General features: G+C 40.1%; 1 protein-coding gene across 1 annotated transcript; it reads left to right on the top strand.

Moving 5' to 3' along the window:
- Positions 1 to 859: 859 nt before the first annotated feature.
- On the top strand, positions 860 to 25,222 carry OLFM4 (olfactomedin 4). Its single transcript, XM_084506228.1, has 6 exons — positions 860 to 969; positions 2,798 to 2,878; positions 7,591 to 7,743; positions 13,637 to 13,849; positions 14,910 to 15,063; positions 23,051 to 25,222. Exons 1-6 carry the CDS (start codon positions 886 to 888, stop codon positions 23,842 to 23,844), a joined length of 1,479 nt encoding a protein of 492 aa, XP_084362354.1. The 5' UTR covers positions 860 to 885; the 3' UTR covers positions 23,845 to 25,222.
- Positions 25,223 to 25,725: the final 503 nt, after the last annotated feature.

Raw genomic sequence — 25,725 nt, forward strand, 5'->3', positions numbered from 1 at the left:
AACCCATGTCTCTCTATGTTCTTCCAGCATCCCTGGTGGTGTGATGGCCTGTCCCAGGCCTGAGAGCTGAGCTTGACATTTAGGACCATGAGAGTGGAAAAGGGCTCTAACTCCAAGCTGCAGATGGGGAGCGTGGGGCTACACTACACATTGTCTATGGCTTTTTTTTTTTATTGCCTTACAGATCGAGCTTCAGAGACAGGACAGTGAATTATTGTGGTCAGCTGGCATGCAGCTCCATAGAAGGAGAACAATTGAGTAGTATTAGTGGGTACACAGAGTTAACGTATGGGTAAACACTAATGGATACACAGTGTTAACATACAAGATATAATTACTGGAAGGGGGGAGATATAACTAATGGGAGGAGGCAGCCTGACTGAGTCCCACCTGTGCTATGTGAGAGTTGAGACCCCACATTCTACTGATTGTAAAAGGTTTGTTTGCCTTTGAAGTACAGGGAGAGTGTTCCTGGTGTGTGAAAAGACTAACCTGACCTGCTGTTCTGACCTGCATTGTCTGCATACCTCAGAATGGGTCTATGAGAAATTTTGTGTCTGAGTCACATTAAAAGTCTATCTACCCACTGTAGCAAATAAGCACCTGGTATCCTGCATAACCTAGATTAAGATTAGATACTGCACCATATGGGAAAGCTTTCTTGTTAAGTAATTGGAGGGTAGTTAATTTCCAACAGTGTGTAACTTGTATGTTCTTTGTACATTAGTCATTTGACACCTATTATTATATGACTTCATGACATCGCTTCCCCAAAAAACTTAAAAAATATCATGAAGTTCCTTAAGATTTGGCTGGGGAAATCCCCGGAGTTTACAATAAAAGAGCTCTGTTGTCCCCCGGCTATCACATCTGCTGGCTGAGAAGATGAAGCACATACAGGTGGCTCTGCTGCTCCTCATGCTGAGCATAATCACACAGGCTTCAACCACAGAGGCAACGACAAACATGGTAAGATGGGGGTCTGAAAATATAAGCTTTGGTGCCTTCATTTTTTCTCATGTCATTTACGTTGGTGTAAAATCTTTCCAGGTTGCTGAGAAGTTATAAGGCAAATGTTGAGATCTTTGCATGGAGAAACCTTAAAGTATTCCTCCATCCTGCCCCCAGCTAATATATAGGGACTGGGTAATAAATGTAAAAATGAGGCATGGGTTTAAAATCAGAATCAAATTCTGCCTTTGGTTAGATGAGTGCAAGTCCCACTGAGGATCCGAGTGGATATTAATGCTCTGTGTAGTTTCTAATTAATTAGCGAGGGCTTATAACAGGAAAGGATCCACATCTTTGATGTGGAAGGAGTTGGGAGGTGGGGGCTTTACCAGATGCATCATTGCTGTCATAATCAATGTCCAGGCACATGAAAGCCATGCTGGGTGTTCTTTGTGAGGTGCTCCCCCTCTTTGCCCTAAAACTGTATCTGGCTGGGCAATAGGGAAGTTCAAACCAAAGCCATCAATCAGAAAAAAAAAAAAAAAAAAAAAAGTAATGGATGAGGGGAGAAGAGAAAACTTTGAAAATATTTTAAAAAGTAAAAAATGGCATAAGTGAGAGATTTATTTTGATTTTGTACTGCTTCTTCTTCTTTTTTTTTTTTTTTTAATTTAAAACTAGTCAATTTGTCAGAAGAAAAGTTTTGCAAATAGCTTTAAAGCATTCCCAAATGGAACAAAATATTTTGTTTTAGGTTGACCCCAAATGACTGCTTTATAGTAATTTTTTTTTGAGTTAACATTAAGAAGACTCCCACTGTGGTTCCCAATGACTCTTTCTGATTTGTCTTGTTTAGTCACCAACCAGAAAAATCCTGCATTCCCCTAGTTACTTTTTTTTTGAAGTTTGGGAGTGCTGTGGCTACAGTCAGTGAAGTCAGCATCTCCTTGGAAGGTGCATTTACCTGGGTAAGGAACAGAAAGCTGCAAAAGTTAAAATGGAGGTTTAAATATATGCTGCTGAACCAGGGAGAGGAAACTTAATATGGGAAAAATTTCTCCTCATCCTGCTTGGCTTAAAGTTAGTTCTAAATGTGTGTAATTTACACAATTTGTGGTGCTCTCTGCCCTGCCACTGTTAATTGCTACCGTCTGCCCCCACCATTTCCAGTGTGATTGTCTGAACACACAAATGGTTGTTCAAATGGGTTTCTTTGACAAACTGTCCCACAAAAGCTTGTTTATGCTGTGCTCTTTAATAGAGCGTCCCTTTGCCAGCCACTTGGAACTCCCCACCATTCCTTGGCTCAGGAATGGGGCTCCAGCTGGGGTTTGGGAAATGCAGAAGGATGGAGCAGTGGGTGTCCTCTTGTGGGGAAAGCCCATTTGGTGTTCAGTCTGTCACACCATTTGACGCTGAGAGTGCCTCACCACAGTTCCCATCTTGCCATGGGTTTTGGTGAGGCTCTCAGATGGGTAACAGTGTACTGCATCACCACGATACACCATCCTCAGCACACTGTGTGGGGCCATGGTAGGCTCTCAGTGATATGTCTGTCAGATCCTCAGCTCACACCTTTTGGGCAGGCTGAGCATCTCTTGCATTCTGCTGGTCACACTTAGCATTTCTTTGAGAAGAGGTGTCCACGAAGTGACACTATGCTGTGGGAAATGCAAGTCTCATTAGCTGCTGATTAGGAAAGCAAATTAATTTTACAGTTGCTGGGGACGGCTCCCATAAACAAAACAAAGTGCTTTGGAGCTGCAGGATGGGGGCTAGCTGGTGGGGAAAAGATGGTGCCAAATGCAGGAATTCACACTGAAAGAAGTTTTTATTTCCTTTTTAGTCTCCCCTTATCGATACAACTCTTCAGTATCTGAGTCAGCCTAGAGAGACAACTGCCAGCCAGCTGCGCGTGACCCCAGAGGTATGACCATTACATACTGTTCAATAAAGTCCAACAAAGAGCATAATTAAGAATTTGTGTCCTATTTTTTAAATGCTATGCAGTCACTTGGAGGTTTAAACCTTATGCAGGTAAGTCAGGCTGCCCAGGAATAGGCCTGTAGGTGTTTTATATCTATGACTTAGGCAGTGTTGAGTTCCCAAAGTCATTAGTAATGCTTCTGTGTCATTGAGTGCTTTGGTCACATCTAAAGATTTGAGATTGTCCTCATGACTTCTGATTGGGACCCCAGATATGAAAAAGATGGTACCATTGGGTGTTGATGGCAATATACCAAACAGTTTGGTGGTTATGGTCTCCCTGGAGGGAGGTGAATGCTGCTTCTTAACTCTGCCTTCCCCATGCAAACCAGAGCAGCGCCTTGAAGATACATTCTGTCACCTATGAGAAGTGTCCATTGGTGGTTGCTGGCACTGAGAAAATCATGATTCTCCTCGTTCTACTTAGCTGAAATTGTATTCATCTGTTTCCTGTTAGAGGGCTTCAATCTGATTTTTGTGTCTTCTTGTACAGTGCTCAACTCCAAGGCCTGCAGATTTCAGGAGTTGGTTTCTTTCCCTTTCTTTGTCAGTGACAGCTCAATAGCATGTTTCCTTTGGAGGTAATTCAACAGAACACACTTGCTCTGAATGGGTCTGCAACCCAATTGTCAAGAACAGTGTTTATCCAAAATGCACAGTTCCAGATCAGGCCAAAGACGCAGCTTGACAGCAGGACTTTATCATCCATGCTAGCCCAGTGTGGCATCTGAAATTTGTGGAAGGACCTCTTGTGAGAGAGCATTAAATCTCTGCCTCCAGCAGAGAGTTTAGAATGACAGAATCAGAGAATAGTTTGGGTTGGAAGAAGACACCTCCCACTAGATCAGGATGCCCAAAGCCCCATCCAACCTGGCCTTGAATACCTCCAGGGATGGGGCATTCACAGCTTCTCTGGGCAACCTGGTCCAGTGCCTCACCGCACTCCGAGTGAAGAATTTCTTCCCATACCTAATCCAAACCTACCCTATTTTAATCTAAATTTATTCCCCTTTATCCTATCACTCCCCTCCCTAACAGAGTCCCTCCCCAGCTTTTCTGTAGGTCCCCTTTAGGTACTGGAAGACTGCTAAAACATCTACCTGGGGCCTTCTCTTCTCCAGGCTGAACAACCCCAATCCCCTCAGCCTGTCTTCGTAGGGGAGGTGCTTTAGTCCTCTGATCATCTTCATGTCCTGCTCTGGATTTTTTCTAATAGGTCCATGTCCTTCTTGTGCTGAGGGCCCCAGAGCTGAATGCAGCACTCCAGGGTATCACAAGAGCAGACTGGGGGGGTCAATCATCTCTCTGACTCTTCTGGCCACACTTCTGATGCAGCCCAAGATATGGTTGGTTTCTGGGCTTCAAGCACACTTTGCTGGCTCGTGGTGAGCTTCTCATCAGCCAGCACCCCAAGGTCCTTCTTCCGAGGCCCACTCTGAATTAATTCTCTGCCCTGCCTGTATTTAGTCTTGGCATTGCCCCAGCCCAGATGCAGGACCTTGCACTCAGTCCTGTTGACCTCCATGACATTTGCACACAGAATCACACAGAATCACAGAATTTTCTAGGTTGGAAGAGACCTCAAGATCATCGAGTCCAACCTCTGACCTAACGCTAACAGTCCCCACTAAACCATTTCCCTAAGCTCTACATCTAAACACCCATGTCTCAACACGATCCAGGTACCTCTGGAAAGTTAAATGGAGTTAGGAGTCTCTCATTGATACTCAGTAATGGGACCCAAACCCCCTGCATTTCCTTGTCCAGCTAAGATGGTTTCTGTCCTTGCCATGTGGTTTCTGTGGATCCCATCCATTTTCTTAGGCAGAGGGAGCAGTTACTTCAGAATTATAATCTGTGAATGCTGCTGGACTGCTGTGTAGCTGGGTGTTAAGCACTGAAATGTCTAGGTCGTTTTGAGACTGTAACCCTAAGTCCACATTTAAGCAGATGAATAAATTTCCCAGTTTTCAGCAGATCAGGTACCTGCTGGCTCTTACTCTCCTTAAATTGAAGGGATGTGGGAAAGGAACATTTCTCATAGCCTCAACTATGTATTTTTAACAACTTAATTTTACAGAGTAAAATATTGCTGTCAAGTCCTTGCTGTAGGCTAGGACAGTTTGCTCTCTTTTAAAGATTCAGTGTAAATTATTAAACTTTAAAAAACAGAACTCCATCAAAAGTAACAGCCTGTCTTTTGCATTTTTCCACAGGATGAGGGAAGACAGTTTTGTTATATGGTTATCATTTGACTGGTATTATATTCTGATTGAAACACTTGTTGACCCAGGAGAATCTTAACTAAACAGTGCTTCTTGGTCTCATCAACATCGTGATGCTGTTGTTAGTAATGTCAATGGAAGAGTGGAAGCAGTTCTGCCTGCCCAGGCTGCCTGCTCCTTTGGGGAAACCATCTCTTGGCATGCATATAAATATCACTTACTGAAGTGAAGCTCTGCCTTCAAATCTAGGCTCTCTTTCAACACCAATATTAAAATATAATGATTGTTTCTCATAGGGAATGTAAAACTTGGAGTTATTTTTGGGAGGATCATTTTGGTTGAATGTTTGAATACACTTATGAAGGGTTTATTTAACATATGGAATAAGCGCGGTACCTCTAAAAAAGCTGATGACTCTATGTAGGCAAGATTGTAGTTTATACTTCAGTATACAATATATAGATCACACTATCCTATAGGTGGAAACATGCCTATGTGTAGTACACACTATGTTCTATGGATAGTAAATTCTGTATTGGTATACGCATGAACATATATGTCTGTGTTATACACAGAAGTGATGGAATACTATACCTTCCATACAAAAATCAGTATGCCAGTGCAAATGACAGCCTTACAGAAGAATCCATATACTCACTAAGCCATATTCCTTCCTTCCTTCCTTCCTTCCTTCCTTCCTTCCTTCCTTCCTTCCTTCCTTCCTACCTTCCTTCCTTCCTTCCTTCCTTCCTTCCTTCCTTCCTTCCTTCCTTCCTTCCTTCCTTCCTTCCTTCCTTCCTTCCTTCCTTCCTTTTTCATACTAGCTTAGGTGCTGAAAGATGTATCTTTAAAGGGGCTTAGAAACTTAGAAATAGTTTGCAGTATGTTCTCAGTGGGATTTTCAGAAGTGCTTTGGTAACCTACCTGGCAGGGAAATCAATGCTGGGACTCTCTGGAATCCTATGAGATACTTCTCTGCTTCTTTTCATGTTAAATGTCTTCAGCAGTCTGGCCTGGAGTGAAGTTTTAAGGCCCATGGTACTTGAATAACACAGATAAACTGTCTTTTCATGATTTTTTTTCAAAATAAGATGCACGTTGTTTGTTATGGCTGTGGAAAAGAGGTTGCCAAAAGTGTGAACTCCTGCATGCTGCTGGTCCTTTTCTTGGGCTTGCAGAACAAGAGAGCTTTGCTGCTGGCCATCATTCTGTTTTCTGCGCTTGTTCAGTGGTGAAAAAATTAGTTGAAATCACTGTGAAAAAGCAAGAGAAGAAGTGCTGAATTTTCAGCTTTTGGTTAATGGTTTTATTTGCTTTTTTATTTTTAAGAGGGAGAAAGAAAGAGAAAATACATGAATAACACTGGGATTTCTGCAAGACAGGAGGAGAGATTATAGTAAGAAATGTATTTGAAGAGCAAGCCTGTAGCTTTAAAATATGCAGCTGCATTGAAGTATGTGCCAGAATATTTTAAAGTAACATCAGATATCTTTATCAATAAACTTGTGATAGATTTATGAACTGGTAAATGTTTTGTGTACCAGCAAAACCCAAATACATCACTGCCCCAAACACTCTCTGCATTCAGCCTAGTGTTTATAGGAAATGATGTGATCTGGCTGTAAATTATGTCAAAATCATGAATTGCCAGCCCTGACCTTTCCATACACCATACCCATTGCTCCAGTGATGATGCTCTGAGCATGCAGACAGTCAGGACAAGCCAATTCGTGCTAATGGCATGGGTGATAGATTTGTAGACCATCCACAACTGAGGATGAGCAGGTTGTGATGTGGAAGCATGATGTGGAAAACTATAGAAAAAGAATTATCTCTACGTTAGGTTGAGCCTGCACATTTAATTCTTCACCTTTCAGTGGTGAATAATTAAATTCAAATGTCTGTTTGCTGGGGCTGGCTGAAAATTTTCAGATGAAGCATGTTTCTTTTCAAAACTTTTTCTGCTAATTCTATTTTGGTGCTTTGAGCTCAATGGATGGAAATGACTAGATGATCTGATTGACTCAATTCATATTAACAGAGCAGTAAGACAGTAAGTTGCTAAGTCATTATTTTCTTGCTGTTGTATGCTTTTCCGTCTCCTGGAAAACTTACTTCATTATCTTAGGACCATTGTCCACAAGGCTGGGAAAGTAAGGACTATTATGTACTTCTGTTTTTCCAATGGTAAAATCTTTACAGCAGTATTTAACTGTTTTCAGAAATATTTGTAAGGCTGAGTCAAAAATAAATAAATAAATACAAAATTACCAGATATTATGAATTCCTTTGAATAAAAATGTGAAAGATGTCTAGCAGCAAAGTTGTTGATCCTATGATTGTCACAGCTCAGATTATTGTCAGACATTAGCTACTGATTCTAGAGAAGAATATTAACACTTTTTTCTTCATTGATTTATTATTACAGCTCTTTGCCAATGTGTCTGGCTCTCTGGATGACCATGGAAACTGTCAGTGCTCTGTGTACTTGCCGGATACCACCTTTCCTGTGCAGAAGGCTGAGCAATTGCAAGTGATAGCCACAACGCTTGTGGAGAAATTTGAGAGAGAGCTTTCTGTGGTAAGGTGTTCTTTTCTTATAAATACAATAATTGTATCTTTACTGAAAAGTAGTTTCCTGTGGAAGAGTACAGCAGTCAGCACTTTTCTGTGACCTGTCTTTCAGACAGCAGAGAAAAGAGGTCTCTGTAAGAACAAGGAGAAGGGTGATTAAATCTCATATCTTTGACATTATAGCATGGCAAACGTCTGAATACCCTTAGGTTTCTTTTCTAGGCCTTTTCAGCTAGAGGCATATGGTATTTTTGGAAGAAGATTTATATTTTTCCTCTTTTGGCTTGGTTTTGCTGGTTTGTGATTGCTACACAGAGCTATAGGAAGCCAAGCCTCCTGCTCCTTCATGTGTTATTATTTGTATCAGGACAGCCAGATTGTAAGAGGGAAATGAAGGGAAAGAGGAGAAAGGTCAACACAGCCCAGAGTGAAGAAGGTGAATATTTGTCCCCTCACTCTTTTCGATTTCATGGATTAAAAAACAAACAAGCAAACATCTGTGTCAACATCTGAAGCTGTGGCAGTGAGAGTACTGAATTATACATTGTTGTTGAAGACAAACATACCTTTAGCTATTTCAGCTGCTTGTTACATGAATTCACATCCATTTTTTGAGGAACTCGGGCAAACCCATACATGCTACAGTGCACTGGGTGAAGCTGTCTATGAAGGCAGAAATCTGCCTTTGACTTTTGGTAGTAGATAAATATTCAGGATTCAGATTAGGTGTCCAGCAGAAAGTGTTTTCTTCAGGAACTAAGCATCTTAAGAAATGAAGTGTCCTTGAATTAATCAGCAGAAAAGGCACAGCATTAAATTATAAATTCTAAGCATAAATATTCATAAACCTCCTCTGGTATAATCAAAACCAGATAAGAAGTTAGGCATAAAAACCCACAACAGGCAGAGGATCCTATGGAAATATCTTTCAGCTCAAATCATTTGTTTTGAAAGAACTGGAGCTGACGGTGAAATGCATTCGGCTGTCAACAGGGATGTGAAGGGCCAGCTGACAGAAGTCCCACTGCCTCCGAGCACAGAAATTACCTGATCACTTGCAGGAAGGAGGTGTAGCTCAGCTAATGATCCGTGACAATCACTAAGATTTCAGATCCTCATACTGTTCCCACTGTGGTCACTGCCAGAGCTTTAAACTAATTGCACTGGGACAGGATCAGAGCCAGGATTCCCAGCCAAGAAACTTTGTGTGATTCTTCGAGGTGTTTTGTGCCACCTTTTCCAGGTGCTTGCCATGGTGTAACCAGCCTCTTACCAGTACTATCCTCAGAATGGTGGTTGTCTCCTTTAGGATGTGTGCCATATCTGCCAGACCCATGCATATCTGCAGAGCATCTCAAGCACTGCTTGACCTCTCTGTGTGGACAACCTCATATCTTCATTGACTATAATGGGAGTTCAGCCGTCTTGCTCCTGTAAAGACACAGGTTACTATAGATACCTGAAATTAGGTGTCTAAATTTGTATCTGAAACTCACCTTTAACGTCAGGACAAGCTGAATCCCTGCTGTGGGCTTTAATGTCTGGGTTGCCAGCTGCTGTCAACTGGTGTAACTGTATTGTCTTCAGGTGCCCAGCAGTGTACTGCAGTGTTGCCACTGACCTTGGCTTTCAATTCTAGCTGCAGACGGTGAAAACTCTTGACCTCACTCAGGCTTCACTGAATTTTGTCCTGTCGAGAGCAATCAGCCCAGCTGTGTTACAATACTTCTAGTTAGATGAAGTGTGACATACATTTCACTAAGATACAGGCAAAGAGACACTTTGGGTCAGAAATGAAAATGAACAGATTGTATTTTGGTGTAACTGCATATGTGTAACTTTTCTCAGTTATGGAATTGTTTTTCTGTAGAAAGAAGAAACTGTTGAACTTTGCCCTACTGATATCTGAACTTAAGTAATCTAAGATATTGTGGTGCATAAGTCTCCGTGCACACAAGTTCTTCACCTTCCCAGTTGTGGAAAAAGCCCTCCTTACACAGTCCCATATGTTATGTTTGTCATTATAATACTTAAGGAAAGAAAGAAGGAAATAATGAAACAGGAAAGCATCATTCTCATTAATCATTATCAGATATGATCCTGAGCAAAATCTTAGGGAATCATTCTGCCATCTGCAATTTTGTAGAAAATTCATATCCCAAACTGACTTTTTATCTCAAATCTAACCTAGTTTCACCACAGGGGTGGGAATTTCTACTAAGTGATTGCTTTTTTGACTCTGAGAATCCATGCCTTACTCTCTCTTGTAAAACATCCATTGAAGCTCATGGGAGCTTTTCCTAGGTAAGAGCTGCAGGATTGGACCCTCTTAAGGATGCTTTCCATGTGCTAGAAGTCCCAGATAAACAACCTGATTGAATCGTTAACCTTTTCCCTGATTGTAGGCTAATTCAAAAAGCAAGGGGGTCCTTTTATAGAATCAGCAGGCAAGGAAGCTTGCAGATAAAGAGATGCTCTCATGTGCCAAATGAGTGCAAACCGTAGACTGAAAATACCAGACTAATTTTTCCTCTGTCACATCAACCTTTGCCAATGTAATTATGATTACAGAAGAAAATTAACCTTTCAGAGCAAAGCAGGAATTGGCTGCTCCTTTCAATAAGAAAGGGGAGAGGACACCAGTAACAGGGATGGACCTGCACTTCATCCCAAGGAGAGAAAGTATCTTTCAGAATTTAGCTCATAACAACAACAACATCCTCACGTAACTAAAACAGGAGAAGAAAGCACTCCTGCCCTCCACCAGGAACAGCTGTTTTCAAAACAGATTAGCCTGGAGTGGAATTCTTCTCGGGGTCAGCTCGCAGACTGCTTGCCAGCTGTACTCCTTGTGGGTCTGTGGAGGTCACACCTGCCTGAAGCCAGTGTCCTGGGCCAGGTGACTTTATAAGGTTGATGGTTTTGTCACTTCTTTCTTATCTACACATCTTCCCACTTCTTTCTTTTACATCTTCATCTTGCACTTTTGTTCCCCCTTCTGTACTCTCCATATGCATGCTGGAGAAGTGTCTGTTTGCATGCTGCAAAACCTGTGTTGATAAATACCAATTGCAGGTAAATGACACAGTATATGAGCATTGAAGATTTTTCCTGCCCTTTTCATTCCATGAGGATGATAATGCTTGGAAAGAAGGAAAAAATGGAACTAGGATTTTATTTTATTTTTTTTCCCCGACGTGCCTCACATGATTGTATTCTCTACCTATAAAGGACTAATACAAGCCATATGCACTCATCATACCCTACTTAAGACTTTTATGACAAATGTAGCAGCAGTCAGCCCCAATTGCTGGTCTGTGTCCCTAAATATGGGCCACACACACATTTTCTGTGCCAGTCTATCAAGAGACACCAGCCAGTCCCTATCAAGTAGATACAGTAGAAAAGCAGAGATTGCAAGCTGCTTATATCTATCTGCCAAGCAACAGAGCAACACCATGTTCCTTTCTCAACTAACATTTCTAAACTACAGAAACTCCTGAGCCAGATCTGAGCAGGCTGGAATGTCCACTCAGTGGACATGCTTGGCGTATCTGCTGGATTTGTCTACAAAAGCAGTATAGACCTTTTAGAGCAGCACTGCTGATAAAATAATATTTGCCTAATAATTAGCCAGAGGATCCATGAGCTAAGTTGACTTGAGCTGTTTAGAGTACTGTGGAGTGCTGAGGCTAGTTCAGGCTTAACTTATAGGTATTTCTCAGCTATAGTCCACTGGATGGTGTTGACATCTTCTTAAATGACCTAGGTGGTTGACTGAGTGAAAACGGTCTGATGTAGGAGGAGAACTTTGGGTCAGTGTCCTGCAGTCATCAAGTAGCCATTACTAATTCCAGTGGTCCATTTCAATGGTTTGAAGACTTGAGCTGCACTGTGGAATTATTATTGTTGTTGTTGTTGTTGTTATTATTATTATTATTATTATGAGAAGGATTGCTAATGCCTAAATAGATTTCCAAATACCTCTATGGTATATGTAGTACCATGTAGCAATGCAATTTTGTTCAGACATAGACCAGGTTTACATTTCTCAGAATGTAATCGTATCTGTTTTCTTTGTTGTTGTTGCTGTTGTGCAAAACCTAGACATACAGTTTGGACACTGACCTTTGAAGATTTTTTTTTTTTTTTTGAAGATATCGTCCAATTCCAGACTGAGTTTGGTGATCAGTGAAAGTGTAAGGTCCATCTACTTCTAGCTTTTCCAAGAACATTGCCCAGTTCTTCCTACTGTTCCTTCCTAGCAGATGATGACAGCTAGGGCAAGGCATCCCAGCTGCCTCTTTTTTCAGCCAGATATAAGGAGTTGGGTCTAAGTCTTTATATGCTATCGTTTATGATCCCTAGTTGTAATAAATATCTTAGTTATTCCTTAGTGTGAAGTTACTCAGGCTTGAGCTGGGAGATCTAGAGCATCCGTTTTTTTTTTTTTTTTTTTTGACTCAGGATGCTTCCACTGCAGCTTATGGAGACTTGACAGTTTCTTTCAGTTTTGTAGTATAGTTATGCTGCTATTGAAAACTATACTTTTGAAAAGAGGCCCTTCTCAGTTAGGGTTCTCCTTAAACCAAATCACTGGGTATCATGTGATCTTAACACATCTTTTCCTTCATTCATGAATTTTCACATTATGAGCTCCCATACATGTTCGTCAGTCCACAGGGGATTCAGGAAAAATTACAAGGAATTATTTGACAAGTGTTCTTGCTGGCCTCCCAGTCCCAGGGGCTGCTGCCAGAAAAGGAGAACAGGGATTCCATGATTTTAATTCCCTGACAGGATTTTGGAGGCTGTTCCAGAGCCAATGGGGAAAAATACTGACTTTTGGTTTATGTTAAGATAACATAAGAATGGCTGACAGGATGCAGACTAAAAATATTTCAGTTGAAGAAGTAATAGCTACAGAAGTTGTAGTGCTGTAGAGAGAGGGACTAATACAAATACTATCTGAGAGTATAAATATGGAGTTACTGGTGCAACAAACTAATAATATTTATTCCTACTTACCTCTTGTGATATAATTACATTGGCTTAAGGCAAAACAGATGTGATTTCTGTGAAGCATATGGGAGAGAAATTTCCCAAAGAGTTGAATTTAAAGGAACTAAAATTTTCCAAGGAATGTTCCAAGCCCATATAATATACTTAGCATTCTGCATCGCAATGCTTATGCTGTGACCTTTACCTCAGCAGATATGTGTGAAAATATATTTATCCAGACAACTATTTAATGGTTCAGAGGCTGAAGAGGCTGCCATGTAAATTACTTTAGCTAAAGCCTGCAATAAATTTTTCACTTTCATTTAAACCAGATTTGATTTTAACACTGTGTTTAAACATTTGCCCCCCCCACCCCTCCTAAAGATAAACCACAAACCAATTCTGCAAATTTTTGACACAATTCAAATGTACACAGGTTAAAATCCTATTTGGATTCTGAGTTAATAGGAAATAAAGATGAAAAACTTGGGAATCCTTTATTGCATTTTCCAGCCTACTTGGGTTGCTTTCATGAGATAAAGCATTGCAGATTTCCTAATAAAAAATTTGCCAGTGTAAGTTGTTGGAATACTGAGGATAAAACTAGCTCACAGAAACAATATTGGCAAGGAATTACAAAAATGGAAGACTCTGAATAAAATTCTGCCTTCAGTTATCCCCAGGCATTCCTGAGGGGACTTTGTGGAACTGCCAACAATAAACGAGGGTTAAGTTTTACATTTTTTATGTACATGATGAGAATTTCATTTATGCAGTTTATGTGAAGAATAAATATATCAAGTATGGGGAAGTTATGTATAGGATATTCAGAAATATGATAAAGATGTCAAGCAGGCTTGTTTAATTTTCTTTTTTTTTTTTTTCTTTTCCCCTTTAAGGTTAAAGAGTACTCAGAAAGGATTGAACTGTATCAACAGAAAATTCTTAATCTAACCATCAGAGTGGAGCACATGGAGAAGAACAGTGTATCTTACACAGAACTGGACTTCCAGTTACTGAAAGTGGAAATCAGTGACCTAGACAGACTGGTCACTCAGCTGAAATCCACTGTTGTTGGAAGCAATGTCATCGTTGATCAAATATATTTGGAGGTACTGCTGGACTCTTAATTAGCCAAAAAGGGGTCAATATACGCAGTATATTCTCTCATTCATGTTTAGGTTGAGGTAATATAGCCTCTCTCTGCTGCAGCCAGTGGAAATATTTTAGAATTTCATCAGCATAAATGAAAGGAAAGCTTGACTTTAAATGTATTAACATCCTTTTCCTTGAAAAAGGACACAGAAAAGAAAAACAAAACACACACACACACACAAAACCACAACCAAACAACCAAAAAAAACCCAAACAAATGGGGTCTTCTTTATTTTTTGCCAACTATCTGCCTGAAAGCAAATGCATAGCATTAAGCGCATTAACTTATTTATTATAATAAATATTAATTTATAGACCCCCATGCTTGAAAGCCTCTGTGCTTTAACTTAGATAACTAAAAAAATTAACTTCTGGTTGCTGGGGCAGTGGCCCAATCAATATGAAATCAAGAAGTGGGAAAGACTATCACCTTCCCAGCAGACTATAAATCACATTTTCAAAATTATAATTAATCACTCACCTAGAGAGAATAATTGCTTCATATGAGAAGTGAAATATTATTAGTTTCTCCATTGTCCTCTAAATCACCAAGTAGGTGATTGAAAACATTATCTTTGCAAATAAAATTTGAAGATAATTTTGCAAGACTGGAAAAAGTACTTTCTTATATATAATAACTTGCACTTGTCTAAGACTTATTGGATATTTTTACACTACATATAAAATAACACTATATTTTGCATTATAGTACAGAACTGAGTGTTAAAACAGCTCCCTGTGATCACATAGCTCTGCTGGAAATGTAAGACTAACAGAAAAGGGCCTATTCTTAGGGATATTTCTTAAAACTTGTTCTGTAGCTTCTTCCATGATATGATCAAATCTGCCTGCAAATATCTGTAAAATAAAGTTAACTGGAATTTAAACTTTTTTTTTTTTTTTTTTTTATTCTCGCTTTCTTTCTTCTTCTTCTTCTTCTTCTTCTTCTTCTTCTTCTTCTTCTTCTTCTTTTTTATTTTTTTTCTTTTATTTTTTTTCTTTTTATTTTCACCCTAGATCAGAAATCTGACTATACTAGTAAATGAATTAGAATCATTGGACAAAAACAATATCCTTTCAATTCGTCGACAAATTGTGTCTCTTCAAAATCGATTGAAGGAGTGTGAGGAGAGCAGAAACCAAACAACAGTACCCCCTTACTTCCCACCAGGTAAGCGTTTCTCTTGTATATCAGGTGAGAAACAAAATAATACATGGGTATTAAAAACAACTGTAATGATACTACCTAGTTTTGAAAAATCAAGCAGACAGCTAGTAATGTTTCTTCAACAGGTTCAAAAGGAAAAAGAGGGCAGCAAACAAACTCCTCCAGAAACCTTAGCTGTTTTCAACTGGAAAAAGTTGTAAATTTCCTCTCACCTGAAGTGTGAAAAGCCAGTCTCTCCCCCCACTTTCTCTTTTTTCCAAACTTTTTTTTTTTTTAACGTGGGAAACTTTTTTTTTTTTTTCAGTCCAGCTTTGATTTTTAATAGTTCCTGTCAAAGTGACCTATGTCATGACAATTTTACTCTAATACTGCTTGGGAAATGTATGAGCAACAACTAAAGCTGTTGGTATGCAAACGCAGGAAGGTAGCTTTGCATGATGATTACTTTTGCTTCACAGGCAAAAGATTCTTCTAAATCAGAAGGTCAAGAACCTTGGGGGGAAGTTCTGGTCCCAGGGAAATAAGTGGGAGCTTTATTAAAGACTTCAGTGGAGCTAGGATTTTACCCTTTTTTTTTAAAATAGGAAAGGTTATGTCCTGGAGCTTAGATCAGTGGTTCCCAGAGGGCAGTTCATAATAAAAGTAGCAATTGTCACAGGGCATGTGGCAATTAGTTTACAACTGGAATAATTTTTCTCTTGATGGTGTACTCAGTTTGAAAAATCTTGTTGCGAAGGAATTGTAGTCTGAGAAATTTTGAGTCGGGGATGATAAGATGGAGGAAAATGTTTAGGGAACACTAATTTAGGTATGCTGGGTCAAGCTTCCCACTTGCTAACAGATGGTAGGATTTATCAGACAATGTTGAACCCTTGAGTAATTTATACACAGGGGGTTCCTTTTGGCAGAGCTTTACAAAAAAGAAGAACTCTATTATATACATGTATAGTAGTTGGGGGAAGAAGCCTGCTTTTTCACATAAGCTGGCTAGTAATCAGCAAGACTAAATGTTAAGGAACCCATAAAAAAACAAGGCATGATGTCTGGCTTACAGGGAGCACAGATTTGCACCTACTAGCATTTAGTTCTCATCATCTTTGGGTCAGCTTAGTTCAGGTGTCTCACTGAAAATGTGAGAGGCAAGGACTGGTAGAAAGACAAGCTTTCCTTGGGCTAGCAGCTGTTCCTATTTTGGTCTTCTTAGGGCTTCATGATGGTGCAGGCAGCTGTTGCACTGCTCTGACAGGATGTGCAAGCAACACCTTGTCTAGGGATCAGGTGGGAGAAAAAGCTGAAACAAAGACCTGTATTGCAAAATTTCAAGGCCCTTCTCAGCTCCTCAAGAAAGGTTTAAAATGCTTCAATTAAAACAAACAAACAAACAAATCAAACCACACACATACAAAAAAAAAAAAAAAAAAAAAAAAAGTAATGCAATGTTTTAAAAGTATTTGAAGGGCATCTCATTGATTTATTGAGAGTGATGGTGTGTGGAAAGAAACAACTTCTTTCTCTTCAAGCCTACAGCAAGTCTTTGTTTCAGTGGGAAAGTACAGAGCTCTGGAACAAGAATGCTGTGTCCTTCCATGAGTGATGGAGGAAGGAGCTGCTTTCATGCCTGGGTGGTTGACGTGAGAGTCTGTGGAACATGGGAGCTTTCAGAGAGTGGGAGAAGGAGGTCTGCCCTTCATGGTGCAGCTCCATGTGGAGATAGGCAAGTCATGCCTAGAGCAGGACAATATCTCTAGGATGGGGTAAATGTAACTGCACAGGGTTGTGACTGTAGTAGAATTATTTAGCATTGCTTGTCAGGGCACAGTGATGAGATGGACAAAGTTTATCTGGGATCAGATTGGTATTGCTTGAGCATTACCTTGTTCCTGACTGGTGTGTCAGCTGGCTCAGGTACAGCTCAGCATTGTGTGGGAACCACAGAGCACAAAATAATCTAGAAGGCCAAAACTCCGGGTGGTATGAACTATCTCTATTGACTTCCTGTGAATTATCACAACTGACATCATCTAAAGACATCTTCCAGTGTTGTCTGTGAGTTTATCTCATGCCACCAGCAACACGAGGCCTAGAGGGCTTGGAAGATGGATGTAGGCTTATTGTCATGGTCACCTCTGGGGTGACGGAGGTCCCTGCGGCTGGCACAAGGGACTGGCAGAGCACCTGTGGAGGGCTGGCAAGTTTCCTGCTGGTTGGAGAAGCCAATTATACAGATAATCTGGGTGTTACGTAGGTTTAGATGCCTGCTGATCCATGCAGGCATACTGTGACTTATTGTGCCTGATGGGGAGCAAATATCCTTCTCTGGGCAGAGAACTTTGCAGAGCAATTACACATACTGCAGACTGTGTCTGAAAACAAGTAGTAGGACAATGTTATTGCCTGGGGAGATGGAGTAAGTATGTGAGAGAGCTACATTTTCTAGATGGTCATTTTGGAGGCTTTGCATGGATGCTCACACCTAGGCCTCTGTGCTCATTTGTGCATTTGAACACAATTTCCATACGTTTTCTCTGCAAGCTTGAGTGCCTTGAATTCCTGCCAAACCATTTGGCCTTGCCCTGCTTTTAGTTCATATTATATTTATAATGTTTGTATTAAACTGACTCTTTGTCCTGTTTTCAGACTGCATTTTCTTTCTCCCTTCTTCCCCTCTCCTGCATATTTTGGGTAGGCAATATGAATTAGAGAGAGCTTGGATAATCCCCAAGCTGTCTAAGACCATGAGTCTAAAGGCAAGTTTAATTAAAGCTTCTTGCTTCACAGTACTGTACTATGCAGCCCCTTTGACTCTGTCCCCTAAGGCTTTTGCTGCTGTATTCTTAGAGCAGGCCCCTTTTCTCAAACAATGTATCTGAAGATTGCTTGTCTCCATTTGCTGTGCCCTCCAACTGGAGAGGTGGGTGTCTGTGTGACTGAGATGGGGTCAGCAAATATGTAGTTACTCATCCTCATCATCATCACTAACTTTCTTATCTGCAGCACTTCTCACCATCTCTTTCCTCACCGCTCTAGTGGGTAGAAATATTTATCCATTTGTTTTTCTCTTGTACTGATTTCATCTTGCTGCATCAGGACAAGTATAGAGAGAAAAGGACCCCATGATGGTTCTTTGAGGATTCAGCAGCAGATTCTTTGTCACATCTCACTGAAATGATCTGAGAGAGGCAGCAAGGAAAAGTGAGTCAAATGAAACTCTCAAAGGAAAAAAAAAAAAAAAGTAGAAAGAGTAAAGATTTTTTTTTCAGCTTTTGTACATTTAGAAATTAATAATTTCAAGTTACTAGTGAATAGGTCTCAGCAGGAGGAAGACTTGATGTAGCCTAATGCTGAAACTCAGACACTCATAATTGAGTGGAGTCTTACAACAATTTCACTTTTACCTTAAACTTTATCTCCTACCTATTCAAGATGTCTGCTTTTTGGGGGTGTCTTGGGTTGTGTTCTGATATGGGTATGTCCATACAGAAAGAGACAGATGCCTAATGGCACCTGAAGGGAGTTGGCCAGCGCCCCCTCTCCAAGACTGCCTGAACTGCCCCTGGAGACAAATGCATTTTTCTGCTGGTTATAAAGGCACTTGAATTTTTAGCTGCCTGAAGGCAAGTCAGATGAATTTAAGCCTTCCAGCCCATTCCCTTTTAGATACTGCAGTCATAAACCTACTCTGATCGCAGCTCCATCAGTCTGTGCCCGTGCCCAGTGATACTGGAGAAGTCACTGGGCATGACACAGAAGACTGTGTGGGTCTTCCTGTTAGTGAGATGGTAGGAGCAAAGATAAGTTTTTCCCTTAGCAGCTCTGTCTCTTGTGTCTCAAACCATAGCAAGGCTGGTAGCAGCTCACACATCTGGATGCAGATAGGAAAGGAGGGTGCACATCTGGATGCAGCAGGGTGCATGAGAGAGTGCAGCACCAGCCTGCTACTGGTTTCTGTGCCCCTTGTGGGAGTTCCCTTTAATGTGGGTGCTACCTTGTTTGTGATCTTCACCTGCAAAGGTGAACTGTGGTTCCTTATCTTCTGAAATCAGATACAGCTAGCTACTTGCTGATTTTTTTTTTTTTTTTTGGCACCTGTATTGTGGAGTGATAAGCTGATGTGCTTGGTGAGTGCTTCAGAGTGAAATAGATGAAGTGAGACCTAATGGGATGCATTTCATGCTCGGTTCTCCAGGCCGTCAGCCAAGGAAGTCAGGCTCTTTTCAGTCATGACACCTGAGTGCCAGCTCCTTTTCTGATGGATCAGAAGGATTAGTAAACAACAGAGCTGAGATACAGGTGCTTTATGCAGGGAGAAGAGACCTGTGTGTCTATGTATCTACATCAGTCCTCCTCTCCCCTGTTTGCTACAAAAGGGAATGCAAAAATTTCAGGACTTAATTGATCAGTGGCCCAAAGCAGTGGAAAAAAGCAGTGGTTAAAAACTTGAAAGTTTGAATAATGCATATGGATTTATTTCAAGTACCTTCTAATATTTACAAAATTACATGACACTTTGTTTCCTTTGTGCATCTTTTTCCCCACAAGATCCAGACAGAGGCAAGTTTAGATTAAATAAACAACAATGAGTTCTTCTGAACTCATGCAGAAGACAGATCACCCCTTGACTACCACAGAGTTTTTTGTTAAAAAAAATTAATAATAATTCTGGGAGAATTTTCAAAATCAAGCATATACTGTATAGAAACCTCAGACAATTTTTGATGTCATTAAAACAGAACACGCTTCTAACTTTATTTTAATAATTCATTGTTTCATAAATAAAAACCAAACAAGTGTTCAGCAGAGAGATCTCTTTAAGGGAAGAAATAATACTTTACTATTTCTTTTGTAAAAAAAAGGTCTCTCTGCTGAACACACGTTTGTTTTTTATTTATGAAACAATGTATGAATTATTAAAATAAATCTGGAATTGTGTTCTGCTTAATGACATGAAAAATTATTTGAGGTCACATATAGATGAGCTTAGCCGTGCTTCACTACCTGCAAGCTTTGGTGCTATATTTCTCTAAACAAATTGAGAGTTTTTGAGCATTTAATAACCATTTAATTCTGATATAAGTTTATTGTGATTTAAGCACAGTAATATATTCAATATGTCACCAGCTTAAAAGAAGCCCTCATGCCAGAGGTAACAATGCATAATAGAGATATAAGAAAAACACAGTCCAAATTGATATATGGAGCTGGCAGGCTGCAAGCCATTTTGCACTGTCTGCCTTAGTTTTCTGCCCTTGCATGAGCTGAGGTATGAGCACCTCCAAACAGTAGTATGTGTGCCAAGTGCTGAGGCCATGTTGCTAGCCATGCCGTGTGATGTTTCCAAAGATGCAGCCTGGCTATCCGTACAGCAGTGCCTTCCTTGTGTGCTGTGTTTGGAAAGAGCTTTCTGATCCAGAGCCTCATCCTTTGTGAAGCACTGAAGTGCATGCTTAAACACTCATCTTCTTAGGGCCAGGAAGGCTGACTTGCTGTGATTCTTGGTGGCTCAACTGGGGCTGTCACACTTTTTACTTGAGAGAATCTCAGGGCAGAAAATGGACTGAGTGAGGACACAGGGTTGTTCATGACTTGTGTCACCCTCTCAAGTCATGCAGAGCTGCTCCCACAGGCATTACTGACCCCAAGGGAGTTGCCAATGTGGCCTGGAGACACAAGGGTTTAGTTCTGCACAGGGATTTATATTTAATATAAAGATGCTCCCCACCTTCCTCAGAGAGGCTGAGAGGAGGCTGCAGGTGAATCACATTTCCACTAGTTCATTAGCACAAGAAAGTACAAGACTCTGAGGGGTGAGGATGTTACGTAGTGGAAGGAGATAAATACCACATTTCAAGAAAGGAGGAGACATGGAGAGCTTCACTGCCCAAATTGATTTTACACATTGACACAAATATTACCCTTTATCTTGGATGTTTCTGACGTTCAGACCACAAGTTTTCTTGTCCCAGAGGTAGAGCACCTTTCCCTACCTCTTAAAAAGATTTTTATTTTATTTTATTTTATTTTATTTTATTTTATTTTATTTTATTTTATTAAGTTTGCAACAGTCTACTTCTCACAAAATATCTTGTTTCCCAGTGTTTTCCAAAGGAAAGTGTCTCAGATTGTTCTCTCTCCACATTTCTACTTGTGGGATAGGACTAGTATGTCTTTGAACACAAGATTCCTCCCAGGCCTTTCCTAGCAGTGGCTTTAAGTGTTTTTTAATTCATTTCCATGAGTATGCTCCAGCCTTTCTTAGGGATGGGCAGCTTTGATGGCAAATGATAAATTTTCTCCCTGTTACTTCTCTGTCTTCTTTGTGCTAAGACATGACTTATTTATATGCTAGATATTCCTTCATAAGACTGAGTTTACGACCAGCTGGTCTCATACAGATGGTAAACAATCATGATGTTACCTACAAAAAGTATTAAAACCCGAAAAGATAAATTTGAGTTTCTTCGTAGACACCATAACTGGTGGTACATGGAGTTCGGGTGCGATGAGGCATTATTAACATCAAAAAGTTGTTGCTGTTAATTTGTTGGTTATTTGACATGGGAGACTTGGATCTGTTCAGGTTATACTTCATCTTTAAGAAGGAAGGTAGTTGGGTGGCTGGAGCACCTCACTGATTTGGGAAACCTCAGAGTACCACTAAGCTTGTGAGCTAATGGCAGTCACTTGACATCTCTGCCTCCATTACCACAGGTGGACACATCCTGCCAATGATGTCTGGGACCTTTCTGTGGCAGTCATAACACAAGCTTAATGCTTTTACTCTTGAAGAAAAGTGTACTGTTTTTGCCAGTGGTAGCTTCAGGCTCATCAGAGGTGCATGGGCATTTCTGTCTGTAGGATTTTTTCCACTAGTGACTTACTATGGTTAGAATCTACCAGGAAACCAATGTCACTGATGTTCAATATGAATAAAGGGAAAGCATTTCTTGTGGATAAGTTTATTTGGACATTTTTGTTCCAAATACTGTTCATCATCATTGAATGTTCATTCCACTTTGTTGCTTTTTTCCTAGTAAATGTGGAACAAATTCTACCCAGCCCAGTAGCACATCACGGAAAATATTCTTTAGGTACAAAAAGTCGAACATTTTGGGTAGCAAAATGAAAAAAAAAAAAAAAAAAAAAAGAATATTTCCATGATCCTGAAAATGGCTTTATGGTTGATGTATGGAAAACAAAACTGTTCTAGTTCAGCTTGAAATTACATTCTCTTTTTAGCTGCTTCAAATGAAAACTTGGAGTAATATCTATCTATATTTCCTAGGCTGTGATTGTTACTGTTTGCAGATTTCTTTGAGGGCCTGAGATGGAAGGCACCATGTGGCTGTGATGCACTGTTGCAAAACTGTGATTCTGACAGCAGAATGCTAATCTGAAATGTGGCTCTGGTATTACTGCTGCTGTTTCTCCTTTCTTCCCCTCCTCAGCAAAATACACAGAAATTAGATGCCCCTCTTTCCTATCTCCAATAATCTCAGTTCCACTGAAGTAGAAAATAACCTAAAATGATTCTCAAATTGTATTTATCAAGGGATTTCCAAGTGTACCATGCATTAAATGGGTAAAAATCTGTCCCTTGTCTGGAAAGGTGCTGTGAGCTCTTACTTTCTGCAAATTAATCCTGAGGATGGATGTCCCTATCTTTTTTTTTTTTTTTTTTTTTCTCACAAAATTTTCTGTAATTATATATCTTTTAACAATTTTTTTTAAAGAAAAAACAAACAAACAAACAAACAAACAAAACAACAAAACAAGATATATATATCTTGAAACAACTTTCTAAGTCAGCTTGAAACACTTAGTGACACCATGGTCCAAATTAAGGCTTTTTACACATGAAGCTGTGAATTTATGTCTGTGCTTTGCCACAAAGCTAATCCCTTGTAAGTACACCATAGAGGCTACACTATGCAAAACCTCTCTCTTAATGATGACATTTGGAAAACCTGTTCTTTTTTCTCTTTGACTGCAGGTAGCTGCATTCACGGTGGACTGATGAATGTTAGCCAGCCCTATGTAGTAAAGCTGAACTGGAGAGGATCTTCCTACAAATATGGTTCCTGGGGTAGAGATTACTCTCCCTCTGACCCTGAGCAGGAAGTCTATTGGGTTGCACCATTGACTACGGATGGGATATACTTAGAATATTTTAGAATTTATAAGACTTTTGATGATCTGCTGCTGTTTAAACCCATGTATGAAAGAAGAATAACATATGGACAAGGAAGTGGTGCTGCTCTTTATAATAATATTATGTACTATCATGCTTATTCTTCAAGAAACATAGCGATGTATGATATAGCAAATAACAAAGTACTTTTGAGCAAGGCACTTCCAGATGTCGCTATTGGTAACCGTTTCTCATATGCAGGTGTATCATGGCAAGACATAGATTTTGCTGTAGATGAAAACGGATTATGGGTATTATATTCAACAGAAACTAACATGGGCAACATTGTGATTAGCAAACTCAATGAGACCACACTTGATGTGATAAATACTTGGCAGACAAGACAGTACAAGCCATCTGTTTCTAATGCTTTCATGCTATGTGGTGTTCTATATGCCACAAGGACACTGAGCACTAGGAAAGAGGAAATCTTCTACACGTATGACACAAGTACTGGCCAAGAAGGTCATGTCAGTATCATCATGGATAAAAAGTTAGATACAATCCAGGGTATTTCTTATAGCCCCACAGATCAGAAACTGTATGTTTACAATGATGGTTACCTTCTAAGATACGACATAACATTTCGGCATTAGTATATCAATGACACAAGCATTTGATAGAACTGGCAGCAACTAAAACGAGAGATCTGATATACCTTTAGACAATGCTATCACCACTTTATGGTTCATCTAGTCTGAGGTACTGTATTTGTGGGTGTTACATATATCACTTAAATTACTGTCCTTAAAAATTGCCTGCTCCGATCAGTTGTATTACTGGCAGCAGTGTTTGGCAATACTGGGTTCTTCAGGTTTTGATTGGTGTTTATTGGTGCGTGGTGCTTTACAACTGTCCTGTCTAAAAGTAGATTTACTGCATAGATTTAGTGTATTTTGTTCACAGAAATTGATGGATACACCCTATCCACAGACTGAGAAGCTAATTAACCACTGATATGCACTGCTGTAAAACAAGCAAGGCACTCAGAAACTGAGAATGAGTTTTCACTGATCTTCATCAGTGAATTGAGTCATCAGTGAAATTAATAGAAGGTTTAAAATAATATAGGAAATGGGACTTGGTTTGAAAACGGCAACCTATTTGTTAGGTGAATGCAGCAGAAGCTGGCTCAAGGCTTGAGGAGAGGGGGTAAAAATGCACTTTGCTGTTTGAAGTCCTGTCATGGGGAGTGAAAAGAAGGCATTTGGGTTGGGACAGCATAGAGCTCACTGTCCCTGTCATTGCTGATGCAGTTGCCCCACCTATGGCTGTCTCCTGGCCTCTCAGTCCTCTCCAAAGCTGCCACAGCACCAAGGTGGCTTCCCAAAGTGCCTGCAGGGACAAATGGACAGTGCTGCTTTCTCTCTCTTTCTCTCTGTCCCACTCTGTTGCCCTTATCAACTCCTTGTGCATAGACCTGGCGTTATGGATGGTCTTAACTGCAGTCAAGTGATGTTTTGTTGTCATCATGGCTCCACTTTCCTAGAAGTACAGTGCAAGAAACAGTTTTTCTTTCCTTTATCCTTTTGCAATCTGTTTCAAATCCTTCTGTTGACCTCACTGGCTATGGGTATACATCATGCATTGCCAGGGAATGACAGGTGTGTATTTTAACATGCCTCTATTAAACATTTTTGCCATTCTGCAATTAGATACCTGAGAGCCTTGTTAGCGTAGGGTCCCGTTAATTCCTTGCATCATTCTGTCTTACAGCATGGCAAATTGTCTTGTGGAAAACAGAACTCTGATGAAACTAGTTGGATAGGTGTTTGTTTTTTAAATGGCTAATGTGTAATAATTTTTGAGTGTGTGTACTGTATTCAATGTCTTACCTTCATCATGTTAGAAAACATGTTAAAATACTGAAATTCAGAGCTCTGTAAAGAAGAAAGTAGTTCATGTGGTTTGTTTTCTTCTATTACCTATGTAATCACGTTTGTGTCTTCTGATAATAAAAAATACATATGCAAATGATGAGTTTTCTTTTAATTTAAAAATATTTCAAAGAATCTCAGTTGTGTTTTAGAGTCATGTGAAGCTGCTTGTGACAAGTAGGTAACTGGGGATGCAACAGGAAGCCAGACTCACCTGATGTTTGAAACAGGATCATTGTATTCACTTAGGCTTCATGTACTTAAATAGCTCCAGCAACAGCATCAAGGTGTGAATCAGTATGTCAACAAGTACATAAGAGGAGCTTTATTTCCCCACACTGAAATATGTTAGCTGGTTAGGGTAACATTTCTCCACCAAGCTGGGATGTTACTCGAGACATTAGAGGCTGATGAACTGATGACATGTTTTGAAGCCGGGTGCTGCCAGTTATCAGGTATCAGCATCTGTTTCTTGGAAACCTGTGAAATGAATTTGAAAGCCATGGAGGCATTGGTGCAGTAATCTGATCAGTCAGCACAGGCAGGGCTGCTGTGTGAATAATCTGTAACAGCCCCAGTAAGGGTTTGGCTGAAAAAGAA

The sequence above is a fragment of the Aythya ferina genome (assembly GCF_964211825.1).
Source record: "Aythya ferina genome assembly, chromosome: 1".
NCBI lineage: Eukaryota > Metazoa > Chordata > Aves > Anseriformes > Anatidae > Aythya > Aythya ferina.